A 15,105-nucleotide genomic window follows, 5' to 3' on the forward strand; every position below is an offset into this window, starting at 1 on the left:
CCCTGTAAGTAATTCCCTGCCTTACATTTCCATTAAATATGAAGGTGAATAAGCAGTGAACTTACCATAAACTGTATAATTAAATAACCTTTGTCCAGTGGAGACTTGTAGATAGGCATCCCTTCATTAAGGATACATTTTAGAGCACCATGCTTTATCACTTCACCTGCCCACAAAGAGGGATCTGGAATCAGTATACATTTTGGTATCTTTACATTTGGGTTTACAGCCATAAAAGCAAAGCTTTGTAACAGGAAACATTCCTGGGTTTATGAATTTCTCTTCACCATTGCTGTGAAAGCCCATACAAACACAAGTGGATGCTGACTGTACACAAAGTATAATGAGAAAAAAAATGAAGTCTGTTCTCCAGTCTTAAAAGTAACCCTTAAAGAACAGTAGGTGAAAATCCAAGGGGGGGGGGTAAGGTGGGTGTGTGTGTGGGGGGGTTAGTTGGTTTCTCTTTAAGGGATTTTCTTGCAGAAAGTGTTGCAGCTCTACATGGACTCAGTAGCTTCCTGGTTCTTCACTCCAATTTTTAACTTCATAGATGTTTGACTCCCATTTTAGTTTTAGCAAAATTATAAAGCAATCAAAACCAGGATCTTATCCTGGAAAGTGTCAAGCAACCTCATCTACAGGCAGTGCTATCCACTCCACCTGTAATAAAGGAAGCCAACAAGTTGGAGTTGGAAATAGAACGGGAGCAGGAACTGTGACAGAAGTAACTCAATCAGATCAGGGTTGACTGATTTCTAAAATCCCATTCCTGTAACAAATTCAGTGGAACCTTAAACAGTGAAGTTTGACTTTTGCCAACTAACAAGCAATTTCTAAAAGAACAAGCATAATTCTGAAAGCCTACCTGGTCTAGAAGTTATAAAAAGGACTCTATTATCCAGTGTTTCAATAGTCCTTTTGAAGCCACATAAAGACTCAGAGAGGTGAATTTTCATTTTCATAATTAAATCATGTCCTCGTCTCTGAAAGACACTATGATCCTTCTGATCCAGCACAATTATAACATCACCAGGTTCCAGGTCAGGTTCCTGATCACCTTCTCCATGAAATACCAACTTTTGCCCATCTTTCATACCTATAAAGGGTAATTTAAATTAATAGGTTTACTCTATACCGGTTTTGTTAGATACCAATACTGTAACATGTTTTAAGAGCTCATTAGAACTCATTTTAACAAAAATAAATTTCTGGGACAAATCTGTACACGTCAAAGATTTACACTAAATTTGAGATTGAGCTACTATTTTAAGAATTCTTACCTTTATCAATGTGAACTTCTATGATCTTTTTCTCTCTGACAACTTTACATCCATTGCAGTTGTCACATCTGTCCTTTGGGTTTATTCGTTCACCTTGGCCTTTGCATTCTGAGCACATAGTTTGAATTTGCTGTACCATGCCAGGTCCAATCTGCTGAACAAGAACCTGCATTCCTCTTCCTTTGCACATGGGGCATTTTTCTATTGCTCCTTTCTTTCCACCATATCCTTGAGGCAGAAAGAAAATCTGAGGTCGACACCTTAGGGAAAGCTATTCCTTCAAAACCATTCTGCAATAAGACTGCTTGAACCCTAGTTCTTAGCATTAAGAGGGAAGTACACTTAGGATGTAGTTTGTACAACAATTTTTCAATAGAATTTCCAAATCCACATTCTGAATTTAGTTCACACTCCCCCCGCCCCCTTCTAAGTGTTACTGCATGTGAAATCAGACACATTTGGTACATTCCCAGTTGCACACACTTGATTTCACCCTCCCTTCACATTTTAGCAATTTTCAGTGAATGATCAGCATATTTATCATGTCTTGGAAATGTAGCCATTTGGCATTCCAGCAGCATTCTAAAACAAAGCTGTCTGCTAGAATTTTACATAATTGTCTAGCGTCTTAACACTTGAAGATTTATGTTAGTCAACAAGGCCAGACAATTATGTAAGCATATGATGTTTAATGGACATATAAAAGAAGAACATACATGGTTGGTTGTTTAATGTTGTAGAGAAGCGACCATCTTAACATCCTGTATCTGAATTTTATTATTGCTCCTTAGGGAACTAAAATCTAGGTTCTATTCACTAATATACGATAAGGCTACTGTTTTACTTGAAAGGAATGGCCCTATTTGTTGATAAGTACAGTGTAAAAAAGGTTTTCAGACCCTTTCATTGATGGCTAGGTGCCATGATAATGATGGGCTCTACAGAGATTCATGTAGCCACTCAGTACTTCTTTCCCTTTGTCTGTACTTTAAAAAGCTGAATTTTATATGATCCACATTACTGAAGTTCATACCTTTACACTTCTCACAGATTACATTCTTTTGTAGTGCCAACTTCCTTGTAACTCCATTATATAAGTCTTCAAGAGAGACACTCAACTGATGCACAACATTCTTGCCTTCAAGGAAAAGAGTTTAGAAATATTAAAGGCCAATACAAACATTATTAATGGCAATTTCTTATTATAGGGTCTCTAAACAGACTACTTGTTAGTATATGTTTAGTCTAACTGAGGAATCTCAGTTTGTTACAAATTTTAAAAGGCCAAATTCAATCCTGGTGTAAGCAAATGCAACTCCTGTCAGCTTCCATGGAGTTGCATCCACTTACGTGAGAACTTAATTTGGCCATAAATTAGGCAGCCATTATTAACCTCATTTTGTAGATTAACTGAGACAGCAAGACATTATTGGGGCATTGTAAACATGCGATCATGTCAATTTAGAAGCACTTTAATGCTAGAGCTGCCTTCATATTCCCTCACCAGTTTGTGGCATAATTTTAAAAAGTTTCTCTCCCCTATTACTAAACCCATAAAAATGGGGGATAGGCAGACAGTAAAACGACCTATACAGAAAGTGCCATCAAAAGCACAGCAAGAATTCTTAGTTTTTAAATTTTGTTCCCCCTACCCCCTCCAATCTTTTGTTTGTAGTGTTAGATGTTACATGTAACGCTTTGAAGTGTTATTTTCAAGTTGATAGTACCCTTTTAAGCAATTTGTCCAAGGTGTATCAGCAAGTCAGTTGCAGACCTAGAAATAGGTCCTGACTCCCAGTCCTCTGTTCTGGCCACTAAATTGTCTCTCCTCTAGATTATCCATGTCCCATTTAACATAATCTAGCCATGTCACTGATTTTTTTTTAGTATCAGCTACATGTTAGAAAATTATTTCTATAATCAATAGATCAGCTCATACTATACATGACCTATGCTGTTGCTATTAACAATATCCACACTAGATGCATTTTAATAAAAATAGCAATACTGCAGCACAGGTGTCTTACACACTAGTTCATAGTAAGTTTCTAGAACTTCTCTTTAGAGCTATGTACCTCTTCTCTCTCTATTCATTCGGCCTCCACCACCAAAGAACATGTCAAAGATGTCCATGGGTGAAGAGAAGTTGCTGCCACCCAAGCCTCCTTCTTTAATAGCCTGCTCCCCACCCTGGTCATAGATGTCCCTTTTCTTTGGGTCCGACAGAACTTCATAAGCCTGGGATATGAGCTTAAACTAAAAAAGAGAAAGAGAAAAGCTCTGAGCAACTATGACCAAGAGCAAGAATAACCTAGAAGTGAATCTCAAGAAAATTTGAACTGCAACAAGATTTTTCTGCAGTACTTGTAATCCTTTTGCGGCAGAAAGCACTGTCAACAGAAAGTTAGTTAAAATGTACAGATACTACCTGTGTTTTTGCAGTGTTTCCCCCAACACATATTAAGTGATTTCTATGCTGCACTAAGAGATGGTAAATACAAGTTACAACAAAGTCACATCAAGCCTTCTCAACTGTCTGCCACCAACAGCTATACATTCTGATTGGGTGTTGTTTGCTTCCATTAGTTTTATTACAGAACACTGAAGTGCCTTTGATAACTACTTCACTCACCACTGACCTGCAACGATAGCAATGAAGGATTTTATATCCAGTTAAACCTGCAGGATTTAACTGTAATATTTTGGTCAAATTAGGTTTAACAACCCTTTTATGACAAAAGGAAGAGGTACTTCACTGACATTAAGTGGTCAGAAAGTCAGTTTTATGTCTTGTCTAGAAGTGGACATATCCCTTGGTTTCAAGGGAAATTTTATTATATGAATCCAGATTTATAGTTCTCCTATTACTATGCAACAGGCTGAAGACAAAATGATGAACAGTTGAACTTTTTTCTAGTGACCTGACTCATATGTCAGTTCTTTTGACTATTATTTTTATGATCTGTGTTCCTCATGATCTGCTGCTGTATGTTGTTAGGGGGCTTATTCCTTCACCCGCTTCCTTCCCTGGTCGTTCTCACATGAACAGAGAGCAACAATACCCAAAGAGCAAAGGTGCAAACAATTCAGTGTTTACTGGGGTGAACTTTCAGCAAGCATGATTCCAGTTTCCTTCCTTAGTGTCCCCCTTCCCAGCTCTGACACCACAGAGCCTTACACCTGTGTCCCTGTTCCCATTCCTGCCCTTAGCCAAACATGATTCCAATTTCTCCACCCCCATTCCCTGTTCCCATTTCCCCATTTAGCAAAACATGATTCCAATTCCCCCCTCCCCCACTGACTGCAGACTATATAGTAAAACTTGAGTTCTGCTTAGCTATACCTTAACCAATCATTTTCCTGAAATTTAACTAACCAATCCTAACATATTGTAACATGATTATGTAACCAATTATATCCCACCACCTTAATTAGTTTACACCCAGCAAAATTAATTATACAGCAGACAGAAACAATCACAGAACCAGACAGAGATTATACAGACAAACAATAGAAAAGTGGGAACTATAATGACAAAACAATACAGAAGTGAGGATTTCACATCCCAGCTATTGATAAGTGAGTTCTTGCCAGACAGGATGCTATCAAACTAAGTTTCCTTTTACATTTTCTAGGCACTTCCCTTTCTCTGGAGGTGAGAGGCACTATCAGGACAGGATTGTATTCCTAACAGCCCAATAGCACCTTATTTCAATGTGACTAGTTTGGAATGTGAGGAGGTGACTGGTCGCTTCCCAGCTTATGGCTGCCTCTGTTGCTTAGCCAAAGGCCTTAGCCTAAGAACAGGGCCTCAGACTGTCACAGTAAGAGATGGACCTTACACTGGCAGATAGTGATTTTGATTCTTTCTTTTATACCTCTAACCAGCCAAGTGATAAGAATACACCTAAATTCTTAGAGTATAGGCCTTTACAGACAGGCCTGACTATCTATATCCTAACACATGTCACCTGCAGTTCTTTTCCCCTGACCAAGACTCAACTGTAAGGCAGTTAGAGTTCCTAAGTAAAGAGGCTAATCTTGCATTCTTTTTGACACAAGGTTATTTTCTTAGAGAAAAGACTGTCTACACTGTTTCTGAAAGGGTTTTTAATACCTATGGAGCCAGAGGTCTTAGATTACAATGGTACATGCATTAATAAAATGGCAAAATTCCAAAAATGGAAGACACAGCAGACCACATTAGAGTAATTACATGCCAGACCCTGCTACTTCAATTTTTGTTCTGCACACTGCTCTTTAAGACTAGAGATACTGATTTCACTTATGCCCTTTGTTAAAGCAATTTCCAAAAGCTTCACTAAATTCATAAACCTACCACTCAGAGTACAGCTAGTTTTCTGAGCATGTAACTACACTGCTCTTGTCATCTCATCAAATGTTGTTTAAGAAAGGCGCTTTCCTTCTGACCATCCACAAAAAAATTTCTATTGTAGTTAATTCCACATAGAGAGCTGACATGGCTCCCTCTGGACAATTAAGTCACACATCTCCATTGTCTTTTTTTGCTGTTGCCATTACAAGCACAGCTTCAACAATTGTAACAGCAGTGTAGTACAGCAATATTGGTAGCAGTGCTTTACATATCATGCCATTTAGCACTGCATGACAGGGATTAAAGTGCTCATAGCTGTCATTTGAGCCTTGTTTACAGCAGAACTAACACTGATGAACTGAATTTCTTAGCAATAGGATAGCACCAAAAATTCCCATAAATCAGAAGAGACTGTAGGAACAAAAATGGTGTCAATCTACTTCTTCCACAAGCTTGTGACAGCTGAGCTAGCAATCCTCTTCCCCCCCCCCCCCAGCTTAGAGTTTATGAAAGCATATGAGATTATATGCTCCAAAGACATGAGCAAAAAAGTTAAGTCTCAAAAGGGTCTGGAAAATGCATTATGCTTAATTGGAAATACTCTTTACTGCAATAAGAACACTACATTCATTCATTAAATATAGAACAGAGATAACAGAAGAGAACCAGAACTAAATAATCCTTTACTCTGCACTTGTCAGGGTGGATAAAAATCAATGATTCAATTAAAAAAAATCAGATTTTTTAACTTAAATCTGATTTTTTTTTGATAAAATCCTTTTTGAGGAAAAAACCTATCTAAAGATAGTTCTAATTAAGATACATTATAGCTCAAAAATATTTCATCATGGAATAGGATTATAAATTCTAATTCTATAGTATGAGACAATATATTCATGTAATGTTTAAGAAAAGTTTTGTAAATGAGTTCCAATAGTTCATGGATTAGGGACCCAATTTTACAGAGTTCCAGGGGCTTCTGTATAGATTATTTAGGTTAATCTTTCTATCTACCCAATGGGACTCAGTGCTCAGTCTAGAAGATACCATCAGAAATGCTTAGTTTTGCAGTTCTCAAAATGTGGATTGGTATCTCCAGAGATAACATGCTTGTTAACAGCAAATATGTTTTAAAATAAGTAAATAATAGATAACAGTGAGAAATAACAGACCTCAACCCCATTGTCCCTCTGCAAATTTGTGTACAGAGATTCAATCCCTAACCTCTCTCTAAAAGTGCAAAGTTTCAAAAAGTTCAATGACTAGAAGATTGCTGGGAGCGGAATAGATCTGGACAAGGAGAAGAAGTCTGGAGATAAATGTGAGAAGGGAGGGACAGGCAGTAGAAACAAAAGTGAAACTGTTTGAGCAGCATATTCCAGAAGTCTTGAGGTCTTTCTGAGTGTAGCCTTCATTGATTTGAGATTTACCGTACCATTCTCTCACTAGAAAGGAAAACCTGTAATGGCAGCAGGCTGTAAAAGAGACCCAGTTTGGGAATAAGAACCATTCAAGAAATATATGTTTTCTGATGATGTTTTAAAGAAAGTCACACCAGTGAACTGGTGGAAGTCACTTAAGCACTTGGATTCAGAGACTTTTGAAGTGATAATCTCACTTTTAACAGCAGTAGCTTCTTCTGCCGGTAGAAAGAATATTTTCTTCCTTTGGACTAATTCATTCCAAATTGAGAAACAGTTTGGGACCTGAAAAACCAGGAAAGCTTGTTCTTCTTTTCCAGATTATGAACAAACAGGAAAATGAAGATGAAGGAGTTAGCTGCAGAAGACAATATTTTAAGTTTCTCCTGTTGACCTGGCTGACATAGTCTACTTAATTTTGGGGGGTTTTTTAAAATTTCATTTCACTATTTTAGTTAACAGTTTTAACAAAAACAAACCTGATTTTTAAAAACTTGAATATTTAACTAAATTCAAAAATTCATATGCTTGTTTTGTTAAAATATTATATGTTTGCTGTTGAAGAAAAAAATCCAGAATACATAACATTATTGTTTTAGTTAAATAAAACAACTTAAATGTCTGTGTGGTGATAAGAAAAGGAGTACTTGTGGCACCTTAGAGACTAACCAATTTATTTGAGCATGAGCTTTTGTGAGCTACAGCTCACTTCATCGGATGTGTGGTGATAGATTTCAGAGTAACAGCCGTGTTAGTCTGTATTCGCAAAAAGAAAAGGAGTACTTGTGGCACCTTAGAGACTAACCAATTTATTTAAGCATAAGCTTTCGTGAGCTACAGCTCACTTCTTGATGTTCTCCTCCTAATACAGCATGGCAAGAAAATCCTCCAAATGTTAATGTAATTAACCTGTTGAATTGGAATGGAGATAGTTCACCTCCCAGTGACTTCATACATAGCTACCACAATTAGCTTTGGTAAATGAAATAATCAAACAATCATTCATTTTTTGATATAGCTGTAAAACTAATCTGAAAAGTTTTCAAAAGAAATCACTTTAAAAATGTATAATGTGTACCTTCTAAAGATGAAACCTGCATCTACCTCCAAGTTGTGAAGAATATGTATTAAGATTGTAACAACCAACAAGAATGCACTTTTATGTAGAAATCCATGATTAAATCGAGTCTTCCTGACCGGTGATTTAAATCATGATTTAAATCAATTCGATTTAAACCAAATCCACCCTGGTACTTGTAGAAAGCATCTGCTATTTACAAGACCAATGATCACTCATCTGCACATGACTAAATATAACTAACTTGCTTTTCATGGACCAATCAACAATCCTGAAACCCAAGTGCTCCTAATTGCTCTTATTTTGATACCATAGACATCAAGATACTGGGCAGTTGAGCCACATGTTTAAAATGTAAGTGGCATTATTCATGGGACTCAAGGCAAAGTCCTAGACACAGCCAAGTAAGTGGTCCTGTGGAAAGATCTTAGTGTAGAAATGCAGAACCAGGTTAAAAAGCTAGTTTTCATGTGTGCCACAACTGTTTTGCTCATCCTAGAAGCTTGCCGAAAGCAGCATGCGTTATATGCCGAAACTGAAGCACGGTTTTCAAACGAGCTTTTAATTACAACTGGCTTTTCTGAACACAGCGTCGGAGGCCGTCCTCATGCGGCAAAGCCTCACCAGCTGGAACACCAGCAGCCATGCAAGTCCCTTTGCAGCCGGCTGGCGATCGGAAGGAGCTAACGTGAGCGGTCCATCCCCAGCCCCGCCGGCTGCTAGGGCAGAAGGGACAGCACCCGCCAACACCAAGGCTCTGGCGAGCCAGGGAAAAGCAAACCCCGCCCCGCACGGCAGGTGCTTTTTTACACACCGCCCCCCGGCTAAGCAGCGTCTCCCTTGCCGGGCCCTAGAATGATCAGGGAGACTTTACACCCCGCCTCCGGCTCTGCGAGACCCGGAGAGCCCCTGGGCAGGGGGGCCGAGGGGTTCACGGCTGCGGCAGGCCCCGCCCCCACAGGCGGTTGAACCGTAGTGCCGCCCCAACGCCAGCCCGCGCGGTGCCCGCCGAGAGCCGGGCGCGCTCCAACCCGTACCCGCTCGCCCTCGCTGGGGTTCTTGTCGGGGTGATACTTCAGCGCCAGCTTGCGGTAGGCGCGCTTGATCTCGTCCGAGGAGGCGCTGGGCTTCACCTGCAGGATGTCGTAGTATCCCGTTTCCTTCACCATGGCGCCCTGGGCGGGAGAGCGACACCAGCATTAGGGGGCTGCGGGCCGGGGACCAGCGCCCCCTGACACGGCGCTGCCTGCCCCGGCCAGCGACCAGCCCCCCACCCCGACCGGACGCCGGCACGGCGCTGCCCGGCCCCGGCTGGGGACTGCCGAGCAGCTGGTGCCTAGGGCATAGGACGCCGGCCGGGAGGCGATCGGCTCCCTCAGGTCAGGCACCGGCTGATCCTTCCAGCCCCCAGCAGACATGTGGGCATCCCTGACCCGGCGCCGCTGGGACCAGCCGCTCTTACCGCTATGGCACTCACGAGCCCCCGCACGCAACTGATTTAGTACTAGTTCGTAGCGCAGCGCCCGGCCAGCTCCGCAGCTTTTATATCGGCAGCGCCGAACCTTCTGGAATGACGCCACCCTATGTCACAGTTCTGGAACGGTCTAGAATTCCTGCGCGTGACATCACCGCCCAGCCCTTGTAGTAGGAGGAGCCGGGGCGGGACGCGCTTTGCAGGAGCCGCCTGCTGTTACTAGGCAACCGCCGCTGCTACCGGCGCTCACGGTACTGAAAGGGGCTTAGCTGTGCCGCCCCCCCCCCCCCCCCATACACCGCACATTCAACGCCCTTCCCCGGAGAAACACTGTACGCGGCCACTTCCCCTCCTCCCAGCCCAGACTGACTGCGCGAGACACTCTGGTACTCGAAAAGGAGGACTTGTGGCACCTTAGAGACTAACCAATTTATTTGAGCATAAGTTTTCTTGAGCTACAGCTCACTTACACACAGTCCCAGCACACCCTTCTGCTTGCTTGTCCACCACACCCTGAGAAACCCGCAGCAAAGCCACTTCCAGTGTTTTCCTCCCCACAAGACAGCGCAGGCCTCCCCTCCACCTGAGACATCCCCACCCGCCTCCTCCTTCCACCTGCCCCAGGCTGCCTTCCCCTCCCAGATAAAATGCTCCTGTCACACCCCACACACACAGTCATGCCATGCTGCTCTACACACACACACACACTAGGGGGACCAGACAGCAAGTGTGAAAAATCAGGACGGGGGGGGGCGGGGGTAATAGGTACCTATATAAGATAAAGCCCCAAATATCGAGACTATCCCTATAAAATTAGGACATCTGGTCACCCTAACACACACACTGTCACACCCCATACAGGACATACACCTCTACCTACCTACCTCTTTGCTTCAGTCTTCTCGGCTGAGGACGTTAGGGAGAGTCCCAAACCAGAGCTGGCCATTGTAGGTGACAAATCTGAGGAATTGTCACAGATTGAAGTGTCATTAGAGGAGGTTTTGGAATTAATTGATAAATTTAACAGTAACAAGTCACCGGGACCGGATAGCATTCACCCAAGAGTTCTGAAAGAACTCAAATGTGAAATTGCGGAACTATTAACTGTAGTTTGTAACCTGTCCTTTAAATCAGCTTCTGTACCCAGTGACTGGAAGATAACTAATGTAATGCCAATATTTAAAAAGGGCTCTAGAGGTGATCCTGGCAATTACAGACAGATAAGTCTAACACCAGTACCAGGCAAATTAGTTGAAACAATAGTAAAGGATACAATGGTCAGACACATAGAAGAACATAAATTGTTGGGCAAAAGTCAACATGGTTTCTGTAAAGGGAAATCTATTAGAGTTCTTTGAAGGGGTCAACAAACATGTGGACAAGGGGGATTCAGTGGACATAGTGTACGTAGATTTCCAGAAAGCCTTTGACAAGGTCCCAAACCAAAGGCTCTTACGTAAATTAAGTTGTCATGGGATAAGAGGGAAGATCCTTTCATGGATTGAGAACTGGTTAAAAGACAGAGGACAAAATGTAGGAATAAATGGTAAATTTTCAGAATGGAGAGGGGTAACTAGTGATGTTCCCCAAGGGTCAGTCCTAGGACCAATCCTATTCAACTTATTCATACATAATCTGGAGAAAGGGATAAACAGTGAGGTGGCAAAGTTTGTGGACAATACTAAACTGCTCAAGATAGTTAAGACCAAAGCAGACTGTGAAGAACTTAAAAAGATTTCACAAAACTAAATGATTGGGCAACAAAATGGCAAATGAAATGTAATGTGGATAAATGTAAAGTAATGCACATTGGAAAAAAATAACCCCAACTATACGTACAATATGATGGGGGCTAATTTAGCCACAGCTAATCAGGAAAGAGATCTTGGAGTCATCATGGGTAGTTCTCTGAAGACATTCACACAGTGTGCAGCGACAGTCAAAAAAGCAAACAGGATGTTAGGAATCATTTAAAAAGGGATAGAGAATAAGACAGAGAATATTTTATTGCCCTTATATAAATCTATGGTACGCCCACATCTTTAATACTACATACAGATGTGGTCTCCTTATCTCAAAAAAGATATACTGGCATTAGAAAAGGTTCAGAGAAGGGCAACTAAAATGATTAGGGGTTTGGAACGGGTCCCCTATGAGGAGAGATTAAAGAGGCTAGGACTTTTCAGCTTGGAAAAGAGGAGACTAAGGGGGCCTATGATAGAGGTCTATAAAATCATGAGTGGCGTGGAGAAAGTGAATAAGGAAAAGTTATTTTCTTGTTCCCATAATGTAAGAACTAGGAGCCACCAAATGAAATTAATGGGCAGCAGGTTTAAAACAAATAAAAGGAAGTTCTTCACACAGCGCACAGTCAACCTGTGGAACTCCTTGCCTGAGGAGATTGTGAAGGCTAGGACTATAACAGGGTTTAAAAGAGAACTAGATAAATTCATGGGGTTAAGTCCATTAATGGCTATTAGCCAGGATGGGTAAGGAATGGTGTCCCTAGCCTCTGTTTGTCAGAGGGTGGAGATGGATGGCAGGAAAGAGATCAATTGATCATTACCTGTTAGGTTCACTCCCTCTGGGGCACTTGGCATTGGCCAGTGTCGGCAGACAGGATACTGGGCTGGATGGACCTTTGGTCTGACCCAGTATGGCCGTTCTTATGTACCTCCAGGAAGCACCCCGCATCGGAGGCAACCCTTACCTGAGATATCCCTTTCTCTTCACATCAGAAGAAACACAACTCCTGACTCTTTCTGACAAACCCATGCCCAGTACGCTCCAAATTTCCTTTCCTGAGACACCCCAGGTTGCCCTCTCACCAGAAAAAAAAAATCCTCCAGCATCACAATGCCTTCTGTCTCGCCACAATGTACTCCTGCTAATCCCTCAGTCCACAACACAACCCCAATGCCACCCTACCCGAGACACACACTGCCGTTCCTCCAACATCCTTCCTCACCCACACATAACTCCCCACTGAGACACCTTTAGGTCACCCCCCTTCCCAAAGACATACCTGTCATTTCCCTCTCCAAAGCCTCCTTGGCCTCAATGCAAAACACAACCCCCGCTGCTTCCCCATGAACCACTTCACACCTTTTTCTGAGACAACCCCTGGGGTGCTCCCCGAAACACACCTAACACTGCCTTTTTCATGATTTATCCACATCATTGAGGTACTCCTTTGCATTCCTCACAGTGCCCCCTGAGGCTTCTTCCCTGCCCTCCCATATCACCTACCCGCTCAGGTCATTATACCACTGCCCTGACACTCACCTCTCATACTGCCAGGAGTCGATCTCCCACCTGCCACATCAATACCCCACTTCTGTCACTATCCCACTTCCACCAACTGCATTGTCCATCCACCTCTAACCTCGCCATCTCAACTGTGCCCACGACATCACCTTCTCCCCTCTGACATCACTCTCAATTCCACCGCTTTTCTGTGCCTCAGTTTTGTGATCTGTTTTGTGACTGGCTTTCTTCTGGCATCCACCCCTAAAAACAGGGTCACACACTTCTCACGTGTAAATCCAAACACTGAATGATGAGCTGCACTATTTATGGGTTAGCAGCAGCAGAAGGAACTGTGAAGAGGAAGAACTACTTCTAATTCCAAAGTTCCACCATTCAACAGTGAACTGTTCCTAGAGCAGTAATGGATGGAAAAAGAGGAGGTGAGCATGCAAAAAGGAGAGATGGGTGGGGGTGGGAGGGAGCTACCCCTTAAAAACACAATTAAAAAAAAAAGATACAGTGCACAAGACAGAGTTTTGATCCAGGAACAAAATAATCAACATAAAGATGAAGTTAATGGTTTCACAAAGCACATGGAATGTCTAGTAAAAAAATTCTCCTGATAATAATTCCCAATATATCATGATAAAAGGCAAGACATCTAGTGCTAAATTCATCCCTGTGGTTGTGCAGAGGGGGATGGGAAGTGGCTTCTACTCTAATTCTAGGGCTGCTGGGTGCCAGTTCAACCCCTAGCCATGGCTAAACTGAGCCCTGGTTTTGGAGGAGCTGTGAAATAGCCAGGGTGCAGGATTGTCTGGGCTGCGACTTTTCCTGCTGAAACACCCTCCTCCACCTCCTACTCTGATCAACCTCTAGTTTGCCCTGAAATGTCCCTTGTGCCAGGGACTTCTTTGGGAGTGGCACAAAGCTGTTTGGGGTTATTCTGAACCAGGGAGTATTCACTGGTGGGGCCACGCAGCATCAGGGCGTCAGCAAATCAGGTTCTTATGCCAAATTCTGCTCTCTGTTACACTGTTTTAAATTCAGAGGGCCTATACTGAAGTTGCTCATGTAGAGCAGAACGTATAGTCATAAATGAATGTACATTAAAATATTTGAAAAATCACGGTCTTCCCCAACTCTTCAAAACTTCAGGATTGTGAGTTTTGTAGAAGGGATGTTTGTGGAAACAGCACTGTTCAAGAGAATACTCATAGAAATTTGTAAACCTGAGTTTTCACACCAAAAACCTGCTTCTAGGAGTTATGCTCAACCAACCAGGAAACAGAAGAATACCACATGACCTGTGTGTCCAACTGAAATTAACCAATACAGCTTGACTTTTGAATATCAAAAACTCACAACAAACTACTCATAAATGCTATACAGACTAAGCATTATTCATAGATATTACCTATGGTTTGGTCTGGATAGCATTGTAACCCCCCTTCCCACTTGGGCACTTCCTTGTAGGAGATGGCTATATATTTGATGCGGTAGTTGGCGCACCTGTCTGAGGATAAATTGTCTTGGAGTTAAGGCACAAAACTTGTAGTCAGTAGATCTGGGCCCTGTTTCTGATCCTTTGTGCGCTTGGCCTGCGCTATGCAAACTTAGGAATTCTCCCTGTAAGATGTTGGTGGCACTTGTTCAAATCCACCCCGCACTGTCTAGGCAGGAGTGGTTAAACAAAGAAATGTGTGTTTACCTCAATTTACATATAAGTAGTAAACAGGCTCCTTGAGACAATCGGGAGACAAGGCAAATCACCATTTCAGCATACACAGAGGAGAATAAAGAGCATGGGGCCATCTTCACCACCTTCTTTACTGTTTGAATAAACTTAGGCCTTGTCTACACTGGTAAGTTTCTGTGCAGTAAAGCAGCTTTATGCGCTGTAACTCCTGAGGTGTACACGCTGCCAAGCCACTTAGTGCGCAGAAACTGTGCAGTTGTAGCGCTTTAAAAAACCCACTGTGGTTGATTACAGCGCTGTGATTGTCTGTGGGAGGTGTCCTATAATGCCTGTTCTCACCTCTCTGGTCATCGGTTTGAACTCTACTGCCCTGCCCTCAGGTGACCAACCATCATCCCCACCCTGTAAATTCCTTTGGAAATTTAAAAGTCCCCTTCCTGTTTGCTTGGTGATACGTGCAGTGGTCTCAGCGCATCTTTCCAGGTGGCCATGAATGCTCCACGCACCAGGCGATCCCCTGCTTGGAGCAATGCCGAGCTGCTGGACCTCATCAGCATTTGGGGAGAGG

General features: G+C 42.5%; 1 protein-coding gene across 1 annotated transcript in view; it reads right to left on the bottom strand.

Moving 5' to 3' along the window:
* DNAJA4 (DnaJ heat shock protein family (Hsp40) member A4) overlaps nt 1-9,736 on the bottom strand; it is a 13,651-nt gene extending 3,915 nt beyond the window's left edge. Inside the window, exons 1-7 of the mRNA XM_074966096.1 lie at nt 9,578-9,736; nt 9,153-9,290; nt 3,356-3,536; nt 2,314-2,418; nt 1,281-1,508; nt 866-1,096; nt 66-166 (exon numbers count right to left, since the gene is read on the bottom strand). Coding sequence (XP_074822197.1) covers nt 66-166; nt 866-1,096; nt 1,281-1,508; nt 2,314-2,418; nt 3,356-3,536; nt 9,153-9,284 — 978 coding nt within the window. The 5' untranslated portion in view covers nt 9,285-9,290; nt 9,578-9,736. The remainder of the gene's footprint in view (nt 1-65; nt 167-865; nt 1,097-1,280; nt 1,509-2,313; nt 2,419-3,355; nt 3,537-9,152; nt 9,291-9,577) is intronic.
* Nucleotides 9,737-15,105: the final 5,369 nt, after the last annotated feature.

Source organism: Natator depressus, chromosome 10 (genome assembly GCF_965152275.1).
Source record: "Natator depressus isolate rNatDep1 chromosome 10, rNatDep2.hap1, whole genome shotgun sequence".
Classification (NCBI taxonomy): domain Eukaryota; kingdom Metazoa; phylum Chordata; order Testudines; family Cheloniidae; genus Natator; species Natator depressus.